The sequence below is a fragment of the Lathyrus oleraceus genome, chromosome 6 (genome assembly GCF_024323335.1).
Source record: "Lathyrus oleraceus cultivar Zhongwan6 chromosome 6, CAAS_Psat_ZW6_1.0, whole genome shotgun sequence".
Taxonomy (NCBI): Eukaryota; Viridiplantae; Streptophyta; class Magnoliopsida; order Fabales; family Fabaceae; genus Lathyrus; species Lathyrus oleraceus.
In genome coordinates this window covers 246001069-246024015 of record NC_066584.1, presented here as the reverse complement: position 1 = coordinate 246024015, position 22947 = coordinate 246001069, and the positions used below count along the sequence as shown (strand labels likewise).

Genomic DNA, 22947 nt, shown 5'->3' with positions numbered 1-22947 from the left:
TATTGGATGCTAATGATTGGTAATGAATAATGAATAATGAATGCTAATGATTGATCATGAATGATAATGATTGAAAATCTCACACTATGGTTCTCTTGGCATTTTGTAGGTGTTTTATGAAGGAGGAAAGCTTGGCTTTGCATGATCTTGAAGATGATGGGTGAAGTAGTTAGGCCTAGGTTAAATGGCGATTTTGGTAGTGAAATGCGTGGTTGAAAACTTAGGTTAAACATTAGTCCATGCTTGTTTTTGGGATGGTTTTGTAATTTGTAACATGCTTTCCATGGAAACTATGTATGAACCTGGCTTTGTAAATGAGAATCTTGAAAGTTTATGGAACGTTTAGCTAAAATATGAATGTTGTAACATATTTGGAAATTGAATGTATGGTAATTGGAAATGTTAATTTCGTAGAACATGGTTTTGTGTGATGAATGGATTTTGGAATTGTAATGATTATGTAAGTTTGGAGATTCTCATATTTTTGTATTGGAATTTGAATGGAATGCTTAAATTTTGGATTAAAGGCATTGGTTTGTGATTGTAATGGGTGACTATTAGGACATTGAAAATTGAATGCGTAAATTGAGTTGAACTTGCGAAATGCATGTGAACTAGTGAATGTGACTCGTCCATGGTTGAATCATGATTTTGCCTTAATAATTGTAATGGTTCATGTTTTGGAAGGTTAGGTTTTGAAATTGGAATTGGTTCATGATGTAGTGACAAATGAGTTGAAATTCGTACCTGGTTGGAATTGAGTGATTATGGCATGGTTTATGAACATGGTTTAAAGGCTTGTGGAGTTTAGGAATTTAATTAAGGATTGAATGTGTTTTTAATGAATAAACTAAGTACGAAGTGTAAAGATGGTTAGGTTGGAAACGAAATGTATTATAATGAATAAAAAGTGGACATGATCCAAAATGGTTAACAATGTGATTGTGAATAAAACTTGAGGATGAAAAAGGTGGGAAAGTGACTCTGGTTTAGAATGAACCATTGTATGCGATTTCAAATGAACATGGATAAAAGATGGGTCATGGCTCAAAGGTGAATTAGGGATCATGATGGGTTACATGAGTTAGGACATGAACCATGGTTGGAAACAAGCAGGGTTTGTAATGGATTATATGGAATTGACCTTAGGTGGGTGATGGTAACCAAGCACAGGACCATGATGATTGAAGGAAGAAAGCATGATAGGTTTACTTTGGTCAACTGATACAAGAGGTAATGAAATGAACTCCTCTGACAATATGCAGTGGAATGGATGTCAGGGCTTGACCAATTGAAACCAATTTCTTGAATGAATGAATGTGAAACATAGCAATCATGTCAGGGCTTGACCAAAATGAATCAATGATAGTGGATGAAGTGACTTAGATAACATAAGATCAATGACAATATGCAGTGGAATGGATGTTGGCCGACTTTGGTCAACTATTTGACCAAAAAGTCGGCAAACGATCAAAGTGGGAAGTAGGTCTCAAACTAGTTTTTTTTGCATGAGTTGTATGAGCTTTAAGGTTTCAAGAACATATCTTTCCAACAAAGCCTTTGGACGAATTAGGATGTTCCTCAACCAAGTCTTCAACAAATATGATCCCCAACTAGGGTTTAGAGGTCAAGATGAGGCCTACAGGACAACCATGAAGCCTTATAGTCGAATTACCAGTAAATTAGGGTATGATCCCTCTTGGGGAGGGCCCCAATGAATCCTTGTTCAACTCACAACTTCAAAGGTCAAATCATCATGGTTTTGCATCCCCTACCACTAGATGAGCAACCAAGTTGATCCTCTAGGGTTTCATCAGCTCCAAACCCCTAGCTTTGCAAGCCAATAACTTTGAATCAGCAATGATCAACCACTGGATATGAATGCATGATTGATGCTTATGCATGGAGCACAAAGATATGCAGGATTATTCTCCAGTTATGGATTGAATGAAAAAATGGATCAGGGAGGGAAATTTTTTGGGTACTACAGTGTGTTCCAACACCTTTCAGGCTTGGATCCTCCTGAACTTCATGTGCATCTCCGGATGGTCTTGCGTGCCGACTTATACTGAGGATATGTTGCGTGCGTCTGCATTTTCCCCGCTCAGAGGGAACCAGGCGATAGAGTCATTCATAATGTATCTTGACCGCTTGGTTGTCGAGGACATGCACTTCAACAACTATGTCGATCATCGTGAGACGCGACCATTTGACAACATAATGCTATACTCATGATGGTTGGCTTGGAGATCACGTCTTACTGTTCCTCATCTACCTGAGTGGATGATGCGACAATTCGGTTACACTCAGACCATTGGTAGACACCCTGTTGTCTCTGCTCATCCTACTATGACACGTAAATAGATAAATGACATGTTTGATGATTATCTTAGTCATCTGATACCAGAGGAAGTACAAAGTACCATAGTAGAGAGTGACTGGAGCTACGCCGACGGGTACATCCGATGGTTTTTTAGGGTGTCACATCCGTATATAATTCATGCTGCTATAGGAGATCCACCATGCCATCTCATCAGAAGATACTAGAAAAGGAGAAGACACAATTAGATCATGCTCATGATGTCTTGCCTAGATGTCGTCGTATGGTGGAGATTGCGCAGACTGACATTGACAGATGCACTGATGTACCGGAGACAGCGTCGGAGGATGAGGGTAGTGGACGCCAAGGAGCATGAGGAGCCTGATGAGCTATAGTCCGACATATGCGATAATATATAGTAGTTGTACTTTGGATACATTATGGATTGTATTTTATTTTCACTTCATTCTATTTTATCGTGTATTTTCGACTTTATTTATATATATCATTTTTGGATCATCTGGTATGTTATTTTTTGCATATCGAATGTATGATTTAAATCTTATGACATAACAAGATACTTAACATTTATAAATCAACACTTTCATCTAAGAAAACCATAAAACAAACATAATTTGAATTGTGAGATAGGGTACGGAGATGAATCTCCGCAAACTCTAAACGAAAATGTATCTTCAGAATAATAAACGTGTAAAATGCCTTTCAGATTGGAATGCACAATGCACAGTATATGTTTTAAAATATTTCAAAGATATATCTCCAAATTTATTAAATATTTGATTTAAAATAAGATACATCTAGAGATATATCTCCAAAATCTAAAATATAATTTCGATTTTTCATATGTGTTTTTCTATCCTCGAGGGTGCCATAAAAAATTCCCCAACATTTATCATCATTAATATTGTTTTTATGAAATCAAGTCTATCTAAAATTAGAATTTTCATCGTCCTCTTCGAGGTCCATCACAATAAATGTCGTATAATTTGAGATGAGCAAGTAATATTCAAAATGTCCTATAATTTAATGAGTGAGTAATACTTTTCGAGAAAAAGGTAACAACAAAGAGACTAGTGTCCTTTTGGAGTTGAAACTTGTCAAACAAATAAACTCAAAAGTCCTAAAGTGGAATCATCAACATGTGCTAAACTGCTAACTGTTCGAGCTTAATCTATCATCGTGGACCCTTCACCCTTTACTCGGCTATTCACCAACGTTTTGCGCGTTAAACTCTGCACTTTCACAAAATTAACTTAAGCTTAACAAACAAGGTGCATTGCTTCCCGCAAAACCCTTAACTTATTATTTATTGATTTGTTCGTGCGTGCAAGTCATTGATTCATAAATCAACAACAACATTTCTTCGTAACTCGCAAGTAACAAAATCGATTCTCACTTTCTATTTCCCTTACTTTCCTTTTTTACTAAATACTAACAAAATCGATTCTTACTTTCAGCATTTCTCATTTTCTCTCTGGGGCTTGTTTTCTTCTTCGTTAAGCTTTCAAAGGTATTAACTTTGCTCAAATCTCTATCTGGGTCTGCTTCATTTCAATTGTTCATCAATTTCATTAAATAGGGTTTCTTGTCCTTGTTTATGGCAATTAATTTTATTTATTTGCAAATGTGTGCATATAGCAATTGAGTCCATTGATTTGTTGAATATATTGTATTTCTGCTATTAGATTTATATACTGCATATCAAGTTCATCTATTTGTTAATTGCACTAATAAATAATCATAATTTCAGCTTTCACTTGTAGTTTCCATTCAGTTTTTAATTGCGGTTGAGATTGTTGCGATTGAGAAGAGTTTGATTTTCATTGAGAAGAGTTTGAAATACACAGATAAAAAAACACTTAATGTTAAAAAAATTTAGATGTAAATTGAGTTTTAGGGTTCTAAGTTTTTAGTTTAGACAAAAACACTTGAAGAAAGATGGGCGAAGTTGTCTCATGCGGTTCCTAATGTGGAAAGACACTTAATTTCAAATCACACCATAATTGTGGTCTGATGCGGTTGCGGAGACTACCACATCAACAACATTGTTTGCGGTTGCGGACTGCAATTTAAAACCATGTTTCCGTTCCTCGAAAAATGGTTCTAATTTTTGTTTTAATCATCCGGCTTTCGGGGAAAGAGGCCCTGATAACTCGTTGTTCAGCTGGTAGCTAAGTAAAACTGGCCAAAGATTGTTTCAATTAGGATTCGTGGTGCTCAATGTGGTTCTAATTTGAAATTGATTATGCTTTTTTTGCTTTATGTTGTAATCAGGTTATTTAATTTACAACAATGGGGGGGCGTATGAGTAAGAAGACCCCTGGAACTCCGTCTAATATCAACCTTAGTGCTGATATGGTAACTGAACTGAGGTCATATGAAGCTGCCTGCAAGCTTGACTCAGATTTGCAGTCATTTGACACTAACCTTCAAGCTCGAACGAATCAGGTCATCAATACTCTTGCAGTTGGAGTTGAAGTTCGATCCCTTTCGTTTGATTCACTCAGACAAGTCACTGAATGTCTTCTTGAGATGAATCAGGAAGTTGTCAAGGTGATCTTAGACTGTAAGAAAGATATATGGAAGAGTCAAGAACTGTTTGAGCTTGTCGAGGAGTATTTTGATAATAGCTTGAAGACTCTAGATTTCTGCAATGCTTTAGACAAGTGCCTAAAGAGAGCTAGGGATAGTCAATTGCTTATTCATGTCGCTCTTCAAAAGTTTGAAGAAGAATCTGTGTCGGGAGACAATTGCTATGCGAGGACGCTAGAGGAGCTGAAGAGTTTTAAGGCTTCCGGTGATCCTTTCACGGAAGAATTCTTCCAAATATATCAATCTGTTTATAATCAGCAAGTGCTCATGCTTGAGAAGTTGCAACTCAGAAAAGGGAAGTTTGATAAGAAACTGAAACAAATGCGTACTTGGAAGAAGGTCTCACTTATCATATTTGTTGCCACGGTTGCTGCTGTATTGATCTGTTCGGTTGTAGCAGCGGCTGTTGCTTCACCGCACGTTGCGGCTGCTCTAGCCGCTCTTACTGCTATCCCAGTCGGTTCAATGGGAAAGTGGATAGATTCCTTGATGAAGAATTATGAAAATGCATTGAAAGGACATAAAGAAGTTACTATCGCATTGGAAGTTGGATCCTATGTAGCTATAAAGGATTTAGATAATATACGGATTCTAGTGAATCGACTTGAAGTTGAGATCGAATCCTTAAAGACGAATGTGGATTTTGCCATTGAGGAAGAAGAAGCGGTAAAGGTTGCAATAGAGGAAATCAAGAAGAAGTTGGGAGTTTTTATGAAGAATGTCGAAGATTTAGGAGCTCAAGCTGATACATGTAGCCGTGACATTATAAGGGCAAGGACGGTGGTTCTACAAAAAATCATTAAACTTCCCCACAAGTGAAGACATTTTCCTGTATTGTCAACCAGTATTTGTTGTTGTGGAATTAATTTATTCCTGCTTCTTGTGAAATTAATTGATTTTCAGTTATCATGGATCTATGCAAACTTGGGTTATTTTTTCCGTAATAGTAAAACTTTTCAATTGTTTTCAAGGCTTTAGAATGCTTATGTTTGTAACTATATTTTGTAATGTAACATCTATTTGTGTTTTTAGCTTCTTGTGTGTCGATAAAGCTATCACTTTCTCTTGTTTATCATGTGTTCTCATCTCTCATCTGCATGCATCATAGATCTTCATTTCTCTCCCCCTCTGTGTCCATAACCTTCTTTCGGATTCTCCACAGGTAAAGGTTTGTGATTCTAGTTTCGGATTGCTCTTTATCACTCTTCTGATTTTCCATCTTCAACATGTTTTTCCTCCAGATTCTCTCCAGTTTTGAGTTAAAACTGATTTGTGGTTTTATTGTTTCTTAGTAAATTTCAGGAACAGGGAAAAACTTTTGATTTTCTGTGCATAAAACCAGTAGATTTTGGATTTAAGCTTGCGTGACATTGTGAACAGTGAACACGTATCATCTTCTATTTGGGCAAATGTAACATGTGGACAAATTGATGCATTGATTCATGCTTTAAACTTGTTTTTCAGAACTATATTTTGTTGTGACGTAGTGCTATCTATGGCATGATTCTAAAATTTCAGAACAAAGCCAATTATGTATTTGCTACAATAGGTTAGTTTTGTTGGATTTACTGTTAATAACTTGATACATGGGCTGATAGTACTCAGAAATTATGTGTTATTTTGATTTTACAGCATGTTTGAGTCTTCGTCATCCGTCACAATGTTGTCGGCAATGATTGACATAGTTGACAGCCGAGTAGCTTTAGAGAAATCAAACATTTACTTAGGACTCTATTGGCTTTCTCTATTGACATTGCTTTTATAAGTTAAAATTTGACTATTTTTGTTAATGCAACGAGATTCTTTGTTAATGTAACAAGAACGTATCGCTTCTCTTCTATTGCAGTCCTCTGAAGAGACATAATAATATTCAATTTGGGTGATAATTGTAGGTTCAAAGACCATGCATTCTTGCATTATTGAGAATATAGTAAGTGTGAGAAGTGTGGGAAGTTCCATATTAATGTTAAGAATAATAATAAGTCAAATGTGAGTTGGAGTCCTACATGATTATAAATGTGGAGACTTAAATATTTATAAGTGAAATAACTACACACCTTTTACTGTTGGGTCAACTTGGGGGTCAACACAACTGAATTGTTTTACTTTTGTATACTTTCTTTATGAGCAATACCCATTTGTAAGAGACATCACATATTCATCCAAAATCTTAAGATGATATAGACATCACATATTCATCCAAAATTTTAAGATGATATGTGTGTGGGTTCTCCCACTTATAAAGTCTCCACATTTATAATCAATGGGACTCCAACTCACACTTGACTTATTATTCTTAACACTCTCCCTCAAGTGTGAGTCAACAATGCTCTCCCTCAAGTGTGAACTCTTTTGTCCACATACACTTGTACCCCCGTTGACACATTTTTCTGGGCATTTCGATACACCTCTTCTTGGGCATTTCAATTTCAACGGGACACCTCTTCCTAGGCATTTCGATGCAAGTAAGCCGAACCCTTTATTCGAACCAAATGCTCATGATACCATTTGTTGGGACAATTTGAGGGTCAACACAAGGGAACATTTGTGTTTTTGAAGATTTTCGTTATGAGCAACATACCTTTGTGAGAGACACCACATATTCACCAAAAACCTTAAGGTTTTGGGTGAATATGTGGTGTCTTTCTCACTTGTGTGTTGCTCTTAAAGAAAGTCTCCAAGAGTTTGTGGAAGTAAGAAAATCTTACACTTGAGGAAGATCATTGTTGACTCACACTTGAGGGATAATGTTGAGAATGTAGCAAGTGCGAGTAGTGTGAGTAATAGTCCCACATTGGTTGGAAATGTGAAAACTTGAACATTTATAATTGAGAGAATCCACCCACCTATCACCTTAAGATTTTGGGTGAATATGTGACGTGTCTCTCACAAAGGTGTTGCTTTAGAAAAGAAAGTCCCATAATGTTCAATGCTCCCTAGTGAAAAACTTCACCAACACAAATTTTGGCGACTTTCTTTATGAGCAACACAAATTTGTGAGAGACACCACATATTCATCCAAAACCTTAAGGTGATAGGTATGTGGGTTCTCCTACTTATAAATGATCAAGTCTCCACATTTATAATCAATGTGAGACTTCAATTCACACTTGACTTATTATTCTTAATGTTATGAAAAACGATGCCAGAATAACAAAGTATAATCGGTTCCTTGGTCGGCAAAAAACCCACAAGGGTAGAAAATAGGGAAGAAAGAAGAACACAATGAAATTGGTTATAAACTGCTATTCTTTACTTTCTCTTGGAAACAAGATTAAAAGTGTTACATAGTAGCAAATGACCTCTCTCATCATAATTAGGATTTGTGTTATACAATGATGAGAGACTAGTATGCTATTTATAAGAACACTAACAAACTAAACTAATGACCTTTTTCACACAGACCCATTACACAAGCTAACTTAGAAAACAAGCTAACTTAAACAATTGGGCATAACAAACAGACCCAATTCAACATGCTAACTATCCTAGCATACTTCGATTACAACATGTGAAGAGACTTCAACGACATGCTAATGATCCTGTCGAATTATCGAACCAAGAAGCTACCATTCAACCATACTAGAGTTTGATCAAATATCTCACAAATCTCCACCTTGGAACAAACTCTATAACATTAAGGGAACAAAGTAGCTTTCTTTATGCAACTTTATCAATTGCATACAGTGGAAAAACTTGCAACTTGGTAATGTCTTAGTGATCATATCAACATCACTATGATATGTTGAAACCTTCAACAATTGGACTTCTCCGCGCTCGATTACCCCTCTGACGAAATGCAACCTCACATCAATGTACTTGGTTCGCTCATGATAGGTTGAATTCTTTGACAGGTGTATAGCACTTTGACTATCACATTTAACAGTGATAAATCGACCTTGAAGTTTCAGCTCCTTAGAAAAACCTTCAAGCCACAATGCTTTTTTCACAACTTCAGTGAGGGCGACATATTCCTCTTCAGTGGTTGATAAGAAAACAACCTTCTGATGTTTTTCTTTCCAACTGATTGTTATGCCAAACATAGTAAACACATATCCAAAAATAGATTTTCTGGAATCCATACAACCTGCATAATCTGAGTCGACATACCCTTTGATTTCTGCTTTACTATTTTCACCACATGCTTTACCATAAATACGGACTCTGTTTAGAGACCCATTTATGTGCCTTATAATCCACTTCAATGCTTGTCAGTGAGCCTTTCCAGGATTCACAATGTACCTACTTACAAGACTTACTGCATATGCCATGTCGGGTCTGGTACAAACCATAACATGCAACAAAGAACCTACTATGTTAGCATATGGGATGCTATTCATATAAGCTCTTTTGACCTCGATACTGGGAAACTGATCCGTACTCGGCTTGAAATTGAGGGTTTGTTGGAGTTACAACAGACTTTGAATTCGACATATCAAATTTATCGAGAATCTTCCGTAGGTATGTCTCTTGAGATAAGCATAATTTCGACTGCTTCTGTCTCTTCGGATGTCAATCCCAAGAATCTTGGATGCAACTTCCATATCCTTCATATTAAACTCCTTATTGAGTTTAACCTTCACCTTCATTACATCCTCGACATTGTTGCATGCTATAAGAATATTATCCATATAAAGAAACAAAATTACAAATGAATTTCCATGTCTAAATCTGAAGTAAACACAGTGATCAAACTGACTTCTAATGAAACCTATGTGTGCCATGAACTTGTCGAATCTCATATTCCTCTGTCGAGGAGATTTTTCCAGTCGATATAAATATATATTCAGCTTGCACACATAATCTTCCTTTCCCTTTTCTTCACTTCCTTCAGGTTGCCTCATCAGGATTTTTTCATCTAGATCTCCATACAAGAAAGCAGTCTTCACATTCATTTGTTCAAGTTCTAGGTCGAACTTGTAGCGGTGAATTCATGACCATCGAGCTATTGGTTATCTCATGTCAATAAAACCAGAGTCGTCACCACGCTTTTATTGTTTTCAAAGGAAAAGGGAAAAGTACGAACAAAACCCAAAGATAAGAAGTTTTAAAATCAAAACTAATAATATGTCAGAGATTACAGGTAAGGGGTTGGTTATACAGAGGGAAGGTATTGGCACTAAAAGTGTCCTAGGTACTCCTAGTAAGCCCTTTTTGTGTGTAAGTGTTTTAGTTGAAAATGATGTTTGATAAAAAAGGAATGATGGAATGAGGAAAGAATTCAATTATTTACAATTTTTGTGTTTGACAAGATCTTCGGTCTTATGCCTACGTGCCAACATAAAAATGAGGGATCAAAATTTCAAAGAAATGAGTGGATTGGTTTTAACAAAAGCTTAAAGATCTTTTGTTATCAAAGGGAGAATACTCAACCAAACATCCACTGATAATGAGGGCTTTACAACATTTAAGAGGGAGAGCTCCAACTTAGATTCAATCAACAAGTATGCCACTAACCCGTAATAAATGGAAAGACTTATAATCAAAACATCATGGAAATGAGAGAATTATATCTCAACCAAAGATAACTCAAATCTAAATACTCTCTTTTGAAAAGTTTAAAAGAAAAAGGCATAAAATGGCCAAAAGAATTAGATGTGGTTGTTAGTTCTTTTTGTCTTTTTGAAAATAAAGTCAATATGGTTAAATTCATTTACAAGTTTGATTTAAGAAAATGTTTTTAAAATACAATGGCATGAGGCTAAGGTTTCTACTCATTAAAACATGTCTAAGTTTGAAATCACAAGCAAAAAAGGTTTTGAAATGAGGGAGAGATTTTAAAATTAAAGAAGTGGGGGGAGATGAAGGGAATATCCTAGACAAGATTTAAAAGTTTAGAGTTGAAAAGATCTAACCAATGAGAAGCAATCCACAAGACAAGAATGTCAGATAGAAACCCATTTCCTTTGGTCTTTTAAGCAAGCAATAAGCATAATCATCCAAGCAACTAATATGAAGACCAAATAACATCAAATAAAGATAGCCAAAACATCCAAGCAAGCACTCTAAAAGCAAGAAGTCTTCAATGTCTTTAAATGTATCAGATGAATATTCCTTGACATAAACTCGCAGAGACAAGCATCAGGTATAAACAATAAGATCAAAATAACAGCTTGAGCACAGAGACAAAATGTAACAGATAAACCATAGAAGTTGTTCTAAGCTTGTATCAGATGAATAACATTAACCAAGTTCTTCAAAGCATATGAGTGTTGCCTATTCTAAGTCCAAAAGTTCAGATTAAGTCTCAGATAGAGGTCCAATAGTCCACCAATGTATTTTTTAGGGTTTTTGTTGTTATTAAGTATTTTAAGGTCCTAAGACCACAAACAAAACAAAATCACGAGCACAATATAATACAAGCACAAAGTATGGCTCAAGTGAGCAAAGTGAAAATGACTGAAACATAAATAAGTTGCATGAAATGTAAATGGCAATGAATGATAAAGTACATAATTTTAAATTTCATTAAAATAAATTACATTAAAATAAAGTCAATACAAAAGATTTTAGTCAATGTTAGTGGAAGTAGAAAATTGTTTTAAGTCATTCTTTAGAGAACACTCAACCATCCACTCACAAGCATGAAGATATGAACCAAGACATCATCCATGAGAAGGGCTCTAACTTGGATGAACCAACAAGTATGCCATTAGCTCTCACAAATGGAAAAAGGTTAAACCTTCACGAAATACCATGAGGAATGAGAGACTTACAATCTCACTTACAAAAATGCTATTCATTTGGGACAAAATTAGCTTTATGTTAAGCAATCCTAATTGGACTTATGTAGAAGTCACAACTATCTAAGATCGGGAAATTAAAATATTGGTGTAAATGCATGCTAGAGACAAGGTATAATGACCAAGCTCCTAAAGCATACCACACACACAAATAAAATGGGATAGACCTATCTCAATCAGGCTCATGTTGATTCATCTGACACAAGGTCATTGATGAATCAACTAGCATTTGAATATTTGAGAAGTCATTGGTCAATGAAGGATTAGGGAATAAGGAGATGAAGATGAGAAGATGCAATGAAAATAAATCCCAAATTGATCAAGGGATGAACTTCATTTGATCGATATCATCCATTCATTTTGGGGGATGAAGTTCAAACTTCACCGATCCCCTAAATCCAATGGTTTTGATCAAACTAATGTCCAATTCAACCAAGATCAAGGCCAAACAGAAGATGATTCAACACAAAGTCAATCAAATAGCTCAACATAATTTTATGCAATTAAACAATTTAATTTCAATTTTTAAATGAATAAAAATGCATTTTAAAAGATGAAAAACCTCAAATCCCTTCAAATCACCAAAGAAATGGCCAAGAGAATTATCATAGGTCAAACAAAGTCAAGTGACATTTGACTAATTTTTTTGGGAATTTTTGAAAGTCAGAAGTATTTAAAATCAATTAAAACAAGTCAAAAATAATTTAATTCACTAAAATATCAAATCCAATCCAAAAAATAATTTTAATTCAGAAAATGGAAGAGGAAATTACTTGATTTTTTTTTGTGAAAGTCCCATATTTTTTGAATTAAAATTGGATTTATAATGAATTAAATAAGAAAATGCTAATTAAAATATTAAAACAGAAAATAATTTAATTCAAAAAAACGAGGGCCATCAGATCTCCCTCATTAATTGAGGCGACAGATCTGATGGCCATGCACATCATGTCCATGGCGTTCCAAAGTCAGCGCATGTGTACATGTGGTAATTAGATTGAATGGATGAGATTAGAACATATCAACCAGATCAGATGGTCTGGACACTGCCAACGCACCACCGGAGCCCTAACTCCGGTCATCTTCTCCGGTCACCCTCACCTGACTGGTCCAACCACAATGTTCACATAAATGAAAGATCCATACACTATTTTAAAGAGAAAAATGAGAGGAGTTCGAATCTGACCTCCATTTTCTTAAATTCTCATTATACAAAAAGATATGTGGAATTGCAAAATGAGGTATGCAAACTGAGTTGCTTCGATTTGGCCTAAAAGCAACTCAATCTTGTTGCCTACATTGGTAGGACTTCAGTCAACCACAAATCAAGAAAATTATGGAGAAATGAGAGAGAAACGAAGACTTGAAGTTTGAGAAATTTCACCTTCGGGTGATGAATTCTGAGCTAGATCTTGATGCAAATTCAATTGGCCTTGCTTCCTCTTACTTGCAGGAGCTGCTTAAGATGAAAATGGTTATGAACCCTTGGAGTTTTAGCTCAAAAACAGATGGTGAACTAAAACTCGATTTCAAAGAAATCTTCAAGGTTGTTCTATCAATGGAGGTTATGGGATTTACAGATCAAAGCTTGGGCAAGGGTCCTCCAATTCTGAGGCAATGGACATGTACTTATAGGCTTATGGATTCTTTTCCACACCAATTCAAAATTTGGCCAAAAATAGCAAAATTATGCATGGGAGTGGAATTAGGCCCAAACAATGACGCAATCCCCTTCCAATTCGTGTACAAAAGTTACTGAAGTCATTACATGGAAGCATGCAAAAGGAATTATCACTTGAGTGCAAAAATTGCCAAAACAAACCAAACAAAGGAACCATGCACAAGTCCCTCATTATTTGTCCCAAATGTAATAATATTAGATTTTTTGGAAAGATAGCATGAATGGGAACAACTTTGATGTTGTAACTTTTTCAATTTGAAGCTTGGAACTTGATGAATTTTGGTATTGAATTGGAGGAATCAAACATACTTGAAAATTTTCTAAGTTAAAAGTCAAATGACCCATTTTCCCAACTTGAATAACTTTTTCTATGAGCTTCAAATGACTTTTGTTCCTTCTACAAAGTTGTAGGTCTTTCAATTATAGTAAATTTGATCATAAATTTTACACCATTTGGATCTTTCATGATGGATTTATGTATTTTAGAAGTTGAGGAAAAATGCTTGTTCAATGATGATGGCCCAAAATGACCTATAATGTTTCCTTATGTCACATGCCCTTGCAAGTGGAATTTGACCTTTATCAAAAAAGAAAAGTTGGTGAAGACATCTTGGAATTGATAATAAAACTTGGATAATATTTATATCATAAAAATTGAGCAAGTTATGGTTCTTGGAAGTTGACCTTCTATCTAGGGCATATACAAAATGACCTATAATCTTTCACCATAAAAAATGAGTTTCCAAGAAAACTTAGCTCTTGATGCCAACATGAAAGTTGTTTAGAATGTCATAAATAGTAACATTTATTTTTGAATCATTTTCATATGATAAAAATTGTAGGAGATAGGGTCTTGAGAACCCTATATTTGACCAATTGACTTCTATGGTCAACCTCCTTGAACCAACTTGCAAACTTGAAGTTATTTTGCTCTTTAGCGCTCATGGAGGATCATATATGCTTAAGATGATGTTCAATGAAGTATCCCGTAATATATTTGGCCAATTATTGAAGAAACTTGCTGAGGAAGGCACACAAGATACCCAGATGAATTAGGGCTTCCTTGACAAACATGCTTCAAACTCTTGACGAATTCTTGATCAAAATGACAAATGAAGAACATAGGGATCCATATATGATTCTTAGAACCAAAACTTTGACCATTGATTTCTTGATTACTTGCACTGAGAGTCTCAAACCCCAATTGTGAGTATGATGAGGCATATGTGGATGCACACACTATCTACAAAAGAAAACAAAGCTACACTAGACATATTTTTGGTATTTTGGTTAGTAAAAAAATAAAATAAAGTATGATACAATCACATATGCTTGGTGATCTCCCCCATTGTAAACCCAATGAATGATAGGTGAGGAGGATACCAAAATGTGATCCCAATGCTAATGCCAAGTTAATGAGATGGCATGGGGGGATCTTAGGGTCAAAATTAGAGTCTTACAGCTGCCCCTATTTAAGGACATTCTATTTGAGGATGTGAAGGTTAAAATCTTCGTATCAACTCGGTAGAATGGACTTAAATAACAACATCAAGAAACAAACTTTGGTCCCTAAGAGACCTCATGATGCATATGATATGAATGCAAAAATAATATTTGTGGGGAATATACTGCCACAAAGGAAAAGAATTAGGGAGAGATTGAAAGTTCACATGAGCATGATGCATTCCATAAGGAAAACTCACCGGGGAGACAGAGACTCTAGGGATAAAAAGTTATGTGTAGGTCAGTTTATGACTTGAAAACTACTGGAGACACTAGGGGATTTTCGTGAAAATAAATCAATGAAAAGACTCAGACTAGGGGAAAAGAATCTGCATGTATCAGGGTAAAACCAACACAACAAGAAACAACCAATGGGGAAAGGCGTAAATCAGAACAAAGCTGAAATGCCTAAACCCAAAACAAAATTCGATTTCACAAAGAAATACGAATCCAGACTCAATTGGGGAAGCAAAAACTTCAACACAGGAGTAAAAAGAGACATATCATCTACCACCTGTTACTGGGTAGGAAGATAATACACTCGAACATATGGACATCCGTTACTGGTTAAGGTAAACATCTCAAGGATGACTCACAAGAAAAATAAGGAATATTCAATACCGGTTACTGGGTAAGAATGACCTACTGAGGAGAATGGAGAAAATAGGATTTACAACTATCCGTGGGGATAGAAGTCCAAAGGAAGAATATCTGTTACCGGTTAGGGTAAACATATTAAGGATAAACTGTCAGGAAGAATATCCTTTACCGATTAAGGTAAACATATCAAGGATAGACTCACAAATAAATAGGGCTTACATCTGCCTATTATTGGGAACAAGACCACATAAAGAGAATATTTGTCATTGGTTAAGATAAACATATCAAGGATAAACTCAGCAAGGGAAATGAGATTTACGACTATCGATTACTGGGTAGAAGACTAAAGAAAGAGTATCCGTCACTGGTTAAGGTGAACATATCAAGGATAAACTCAGAAGGAAGAATATTCGTAACCAGTTAAGGTGAACATATCAAGGATAGATTACCAAAAAGGAGGAAAATAACCAACTTCTAGAAGAAGAATATCCGTTACCATTTAAGGTAAACATATCAAGGATAGACTCATTGGGAAAGAAATAGGATTTACAACTACCTGTTTCTAGGAAGAATACCAAATATGAGAATATTTGTCACCGATTAAGGTGAAAATATCAAGGATAAACTCAGAAGGAAGAATATTCGTTATCGGTTAGGGTAAACATATCAAGGATAAATTACCAAAAAGAAATAGGATTTATAACTACCTGTTACTAGGCAGAAGACCAAAAAGAGGGAATATCCATCACTGGTTAAGGTGAACATATCAAGGATAAATTCGATGCAAAGAATATCCATCACCGGTTAAGATGAACATATCAAGGATAAACTTGTCGGGGAAACGAAAACGAATCCGCTGGAGAAATTAACAAAGTAAATTACCTTTTACGGTTAGGGTAAATCAACACAAGTAAGTTACTCAACATCAAGAAGGATATTACCAGTTACTGGGTAATAAACTCTTGGGGACCAAAAGATCCATCTAGGTAAGAACTAGAAAGAAATGGTCAAACAAGACTCAACCTAATAAGGATATGACTCAAGAGGAGTGGTTCCATCCAGATAATGAATTGGGGAGGAAACAATAATAATAATCATCCACGAGGAAATAAATCAATGGGGAAGAGGAAAGTATAAGGTCTTTCTGCTTAAGGGGCTGACACTCTACATTGAAGGAGGACAAACACACCAAATCTGCATGGGAAAGTAATATCACCAAAGAAGGGGATCAGAAAAATTAGGTCAATGTGTAATAAATGCACAATGAAATATCTGATGATATGTTTATGTATGTTTATCCATGAGTATGATTATGCTGATGAACGAGCACAAAGGATACAAATAAGAAGATCCAATCATCACAACTAGATACTTGCCTAATCTCAACAAGATGGGAACACCAACTGGAGAACTTGCTAGGCATGAAAATAAATCATCGAGGATATAAATCCTATCTTCAAATATTCAATTCCCTCGGAACAACACACAACCATGTACTCAAGGAAGACCGGGGATATAACAATCCAAAAATAAATGCTTAACTATGGTTGGGGAAAGACATGGAGAACATGCATCCGACAAAAAACTGTTGAAGACTCAACGCTCAGAGGAAATGAAGAATATATATATATATATATATATATATATATATATATATATATATATATATATATATATATATATATATATCTGTAGTAGGGTATTCGTTACCTTTAGATTTATTGACTAAATCAAAAGTAAATCATACAATTCGAGTCGCCATCGCACTTCTATTTATCCAAAGGAAAGGTTAGAAAGCGAACAAAAACCGAGAAGTTTTATCAAATCAAAAACTAATAAAAATGTCAGAGATCTGGGTAAGGGGGTTGGTAATGCAATGGGAAGGTTTTAAGCACCCAAAACATCCTTAGTACTCTAAGGGAGCCTTTTTTGCAAAGTTGTATGGTAGGTTGGTATTTGTGAAAATATTTGTGCAAACATGATTGGGGAGATGAGAAAAGAATATACAAATTATTTACAATTTTGTTGTTTGAATGGATAAACCCATTGCCTACGTGCCATCACAAAGGTAGGATCAAAACCTCGTAGTTCGGGGTAAAAGTCTCAAAATAAGTTGGTGAATTGATTTGATCAAAAGCCTTAAGGTCTTTTGTCATCAAAGGGAGAAAAATCAACCTAAACCAACAAATCCACCATGTGAGGAGAGCTTTAACATACTAGTGAGGGATCCACCCTATAATAAGTATGGAAGACTTATAGTCCAACACTAAGGATAAGGTGAGGTTTAGATCAACCACTATGATAACTCAAACCTATGGCTAATGTTTATGAAAAGTTTTAACAAAGGTGGTCATTGGAACCACAAAAATCACTTGAAGTGAGTTGTATTTACAAATTAGAAATATTCACAAAATGAAGTCAGAGTTGACTTAAGGTTCAATTCAAAATAAGTATTAATGAAAAGAGTTTGAAAAATCAAAGGCATAAGGCCTAGGTTTCTTATTTGACAACAATGTTAATGTTTGCACAAAATGAGTTTGGCTTGGGTTAGAGTGGAGAGAAGAAGAGAAGGGCTAGTCCTAAACATGCAAAGATGAGAGAAGAGATAAAACCCTTGGAGTTCCTTTCTTGAGATCATAAAGATGATTCAAGATGCTCTTTTCCTTTGGACTTAGCAAGCAACAAGCAATCAAAACAATTAAAACATTCAAGCTCCTAGGATCTCCATTTGGCTTGTCTTTCTTAACTTGGATGCTCATGACAATGGTCCTTCTTACTATCTCAAGTTTGAAATCCCTATCACACAAGAACAAACAATCAAAAAGTTCACAATGCAATAAGAGGAATGGACAGAGAAAGAGTTTTGGATTAGGGGTCCTTTCAAGTCAACTTCAAGATTTAAGCATTCTAAAGGCATGAGGCCTAGTTGCTCTTCAACAAAATTTTAGCATTCTAAAGGCATGAAGCCTAGTTGCTCTTGAACTCCATTAAGCATAGGTGAGGTCCCAATTCTAAGTCCTTTCTCCTTTTTTTTTGCATTGGGTTCACACAAACAAAGACAAAACAAGCACAAGGTAATAATATATTTACATAATAATGTGCTCAAGTGAGCAAAAGGAAAATAGCATAAACATAAACATGAGCTCAAGTGAGTAAAGGGAAAAGGCAATATGAATAAATGAGCAAGAAATTAAATTGCATAAAAGTAAATTGCAAGAATTAAATGCTTGAATTAAAAGTTAGTAATTAGTAGTTAATGTTAGTGTGTCATAAGGCAATTTAGCGCTATGTTAAGCAATTGTAAATGGACTAATATAGTAGTCACACCTATCTGAGGCCGGTCAATAAAACTATAGGCAAATAAACACAAATTAGAGATCATGACTAGTAAGCCAAACTCCTACAACTTGCCATGCCAAAAGAAAAGAAGAAAGACCTTGTATAGATTTTAGACTTTTTGCTTGACCAAGAAGCAACCTATCTTGGACACAAAGCAATTAACTTGATCTTTGATCAAGTTGAATTTGATTTGGATCAAAGAAGGTTAAGCCTCTCACATGTCAAGGCTAACCACAAATCATTAACTCATTGGTCAAAAGAAAAAGAAAAAGATGAGAGATGAAGATGGAATGTATAAAATGAAAATTCAAATGACATAACCAAAACACCATGGTGAAATGTGAATGAAATCAACATCAATCAATGGTAAACAGAAGTGACATGAAGATTAGAAGTCAAGAAAGGTCAAACATATTTTTGGTATTTTTTGGAATTAAAATAATACATAAAGTGAAATGAACAAAGTAAGGTCAAACTTCAAATCCAATTCAAATCAACTTGTATAAGTCCAATTGGATCATCATGAGTCTAACATGGTCAAACTAGGTTTGACAAATTTTCTCAATATTTTTTGAAAACAGAAACTATTTTTAAACAATTAAAAATGAAGAAAAATAACACAAATGGACTAAAATCTCAAATAAATCTCAAATCAATTAAGAAATTGATGAGAATATTTTTCATAGACTTATCATCATCCATATGTATTAAGAAAATATTTTTGGAATTTTTGAATATCAAAAAGTAATTAAATGAATTAAAAACAATTAAAAACAAAATAATTTACAAAAAATATTAAATGGAATCACAAAAATAATTAAAAATCAGATTATGAAACTAGATTTTAAAAGAATTTTTTTGCAATTGGTCTCATATTTTTGTGATTCCAAATAAAAGAGTTATGAATTTTTGAAAATAAAAGGAATTAAAGAAAATAAAATAGAAATTAAGAAAATATGGAAAATCCACAGTGCTTGGATCAACATTCATTAATTGACGTGGACAATCCAAAGGCCATGAGGCGCGCGCGCATGGTGATCATTAGTCCAACGCGTAACAAAACGAATTAAAAAAAGTCAAACACGACAAAGGCTCAGATTAGATCATGGCAGATGGATCCAAAGGTCGGGGAGATTCCACGTGGGGACGGTGGTGGAAACCACCGTCTTCTCCGACGAACAAACAGAAACCGGCCACCAGTTGCAGGTTTTGCAACCTCAACCAAATTGCATGATCTTTATACCAAATTAAAGTTGGGGTGATGTACATCACCCCTGTAACCTTGGATTACACTCAAGATCCCTATGGAAGGAGAAATCTGAGATGGAAAATCCAGGTGTTCAATCTGCAGTGCATCAATTCATGAAATTAAAGCCACCATTGGCTTGCCTCTCACACGAGGACTTTAGCAAACCAAGCAAGCACAAGCAAAGCACAATATATGATGAGATTCGAATCAAAACACTTGAGATGTAAACCTTTGAAGTGCAAGGCTAAGGAATAAGTGTTGGTATGAGTGAGGTATGGTATGTATGAGTGCAAGGCTAAGGAATAAGTGTTGAAGATCAACTGATTTTGTTGAAATTCAAACTTGAAAAGAGAAATGAAAATTAAAAATTCCTTTAGTGTGGCTGGGATTCAATTTCTGCAGAGCTTCAGGTTGATTCAAGGATGAGAAATAATGAAGCATGACATGTATTTATAGTTGTAGCTGCAAGCAAAGTGGTGCCAAAACCGTGTGCATGAAGCTTTGGGTCCTCCATGCATGGGCCTGTACAGGCGCATGTGAGGCCCAAAAGATGATGGAAATGAATGATGAACACATACCAAATGGAAATGGACGTGTGATTTGAATGGTATTTGCTTGTGTAAGAAGATTTCATGTGAAATGCATAAATGGTCACAAATATTCCCCTCTTCGAAAGTCCCATATGGAAAATCCAAAAATAGGCATGTGAGTAATGGTTGGAAAGGTATTGACATAAGGAACAAAAGTTATGTTGGACAAAAATCCATTTGGAGTTTGGAAATTTGTGAAAACTGGCCATGAAGTTTGATGTACAAAACATGTCTTTGAAAAATTTGTCAAAAGTGACCAACTTCAAGCCCTTCTGTTTCAATGATGAAAGCCTCAAATGGAAAAACCTCCAACATAAAAGTTGTAGATATTTTCAGGATTACAAATTTGGACTTAAGTTTTGCATCATTTGGATTTTTAATGAGAAATTTATGGGAACTTGAAGTTGGACTTTTTCACATTTCAATGGCTTTGGTCCAAAGTGACCTATAATGTTTTGTATTATCACATGTGTTTCTTTTAGGATTATGAAATTTTGTTTAACATAACATTTGAAGTAGACATCTTAAGATTTACAATTCAATTTGTATCACCTCAAAATCATAAAAAATGAGTGAGTTAGGTCCTTGGGAAGTTGACCCAAAATTAGGGTTTTAGTCAAAATGACCTATAATGTTTTGAAATGAATGATGACCTTCCAAGTTTCAAATGAATTTATGATGAACATTAAAGTTGTTCATATGGTTCTTAAGAACATATTTTCTCTTGGGGTCATATTAATTTGACAAACATATCAAAAGTTAGGTCTTAATGGATTTCAAAATAGTCAGATGATTTGACTGGTCAACTTCTCAAGTCCAAACTTCAAATATTGATAAATGAATGATTGAGGAGCCTCACATAGGCTCATATATGCATAAAATGATGAATGAAATAACTTCCCTTGATTGGATTTTATCATAAGTTGAGGTTGCTTCATGAGCAAGGCACAATCAATGCACAGTTGAATTAGGGTTTCCTTGGGAAACAATCCTCAAGCCCTTTGGTTTATCTTGATCAAATTGACAAATTGAGATACTTGGGAGACATATATGATGATTGAGAGCTTTGAGAACCATTTTCATGCTTTCTTTCATCTTCATCTGGCCATTTCAATGAGCATACGAGCCTCATAAGAGCCTTAGATCACATGACTGCTTGAGCTTCAAAACAAACAAGTTAGTGACATATTTTTGTGCTTTTGGTTAGTAAGCAAAATAAGAAAAGCAATAATATACAATTCAAGCATGCTTGGTGGTCTCAAATCACTCACACAAGTCCCAACCCTAGGGTTAAGGAGCCAAGATGCTTTGATCCTTGAGGCAAATGCAATGAGCAACGATATGATGCCATGGGGGATCTTATGGTCAAAATTAGGGTCTTACAATATCAGTAGCAATCATGGGGATCAAAACAAATCTAACTTCAACACTCAACTCTCAGGAGAGGAGGAACAACTGCTAGGGGGATAAACAAAGATTGACAAGATCTTGCTTAAAACTCAAATTCTCTGGGCGAGGAGAAAATACACTGCTTGGCAACTTCGCAGGGGATGAAAGCACTGCTGAGAACATCAACCAACATCCTGAGGATAAGAGAGATCTGCTGAGGATCCACATCTCTAGCTGAGGGATATATATATATATATATATATATATATATATATATATATATATATATATATATATATATATATATATATATATATATATATATATATATATATATATATATATACTTCAAAGCAACAAGTCAACGCTGCGGGAAATTTTAGGTCAACACCATATCAAATGGGAGACAACCCTATAGGGGACGGCTACATCAATACTGCTCAGATTAAAAAATACTTCCTGAATGGAAAGATCTTTCATCAGAAGAGGAAACTCCACAGGGAATCCACGTCATAACAAGAGGTAAAACTCTGAGTGGGGAACCAAACAACTTATCGAGGATTCCATCAATCAATATCAACTCTATGGGGACTTCACTGGGGAATAAAATCTTCCAGGACCAATCATGCGCCACACGATGATGCAAACAACAACATATTCCTCAAGAGGAAAACAACAATCACAAGACTCTTCTTGGAGATTGAGAAATAAACCAATTCCAAGGTATCAAAAATATCAACCAGACTGCAAAAACTCACAACACGAGAAACCATGCTACGGCTATGCAATCACCAAATAAAGGTGTTGGGGATCTGACAACAAATAAAGGTTTCACTGGATATCCAAGGTTCAATCATAATACAAATGCAAATTGAGGATGAAAATCCAAAGTCTCAGTTGGAAAAGAATGATGAACTACA

General features: G+C 35.2%; 1 protein-coding gene across 1 annotated transcript; it reads left to right on the top strand.

The window, feature by feature from the left end:
- The first annotated feature begins 3400 nt into the window (after nt 1-3400).
- LOC127093561 (UPF0496 protein At4g34320) lies at nt 3401-5964 on the top strand. Its single transcript, XM_051032508.1, has 3 exons — nt 3401-3717; nt 3799-3851; nt 4616-5964. The coding sequence occupies exon 3, from the start codon at nt 4634-4636 to the stop codon at nt 5750-5752; it is 1119 nt and encodes a 372-aa protein (XP_050888465.1). The 5' UTR covers nt 3401-3717; nt 3799-3851; nt 4616-4633; the 3' UTR covers nt 5753-5964.
- Nucleotides 5965-22947: the final 16983 nt, after the last annotated feature.

Excerpts from the sequence above, each read along its gene's own strand:
- LOC127093561 (XM_051032508.1), top strand. The coding sequence starts at position 4,634 with ATGGGGGGGCGTATGAGTAAGAAGACCCCTGGAACTCCGTCTAATATC.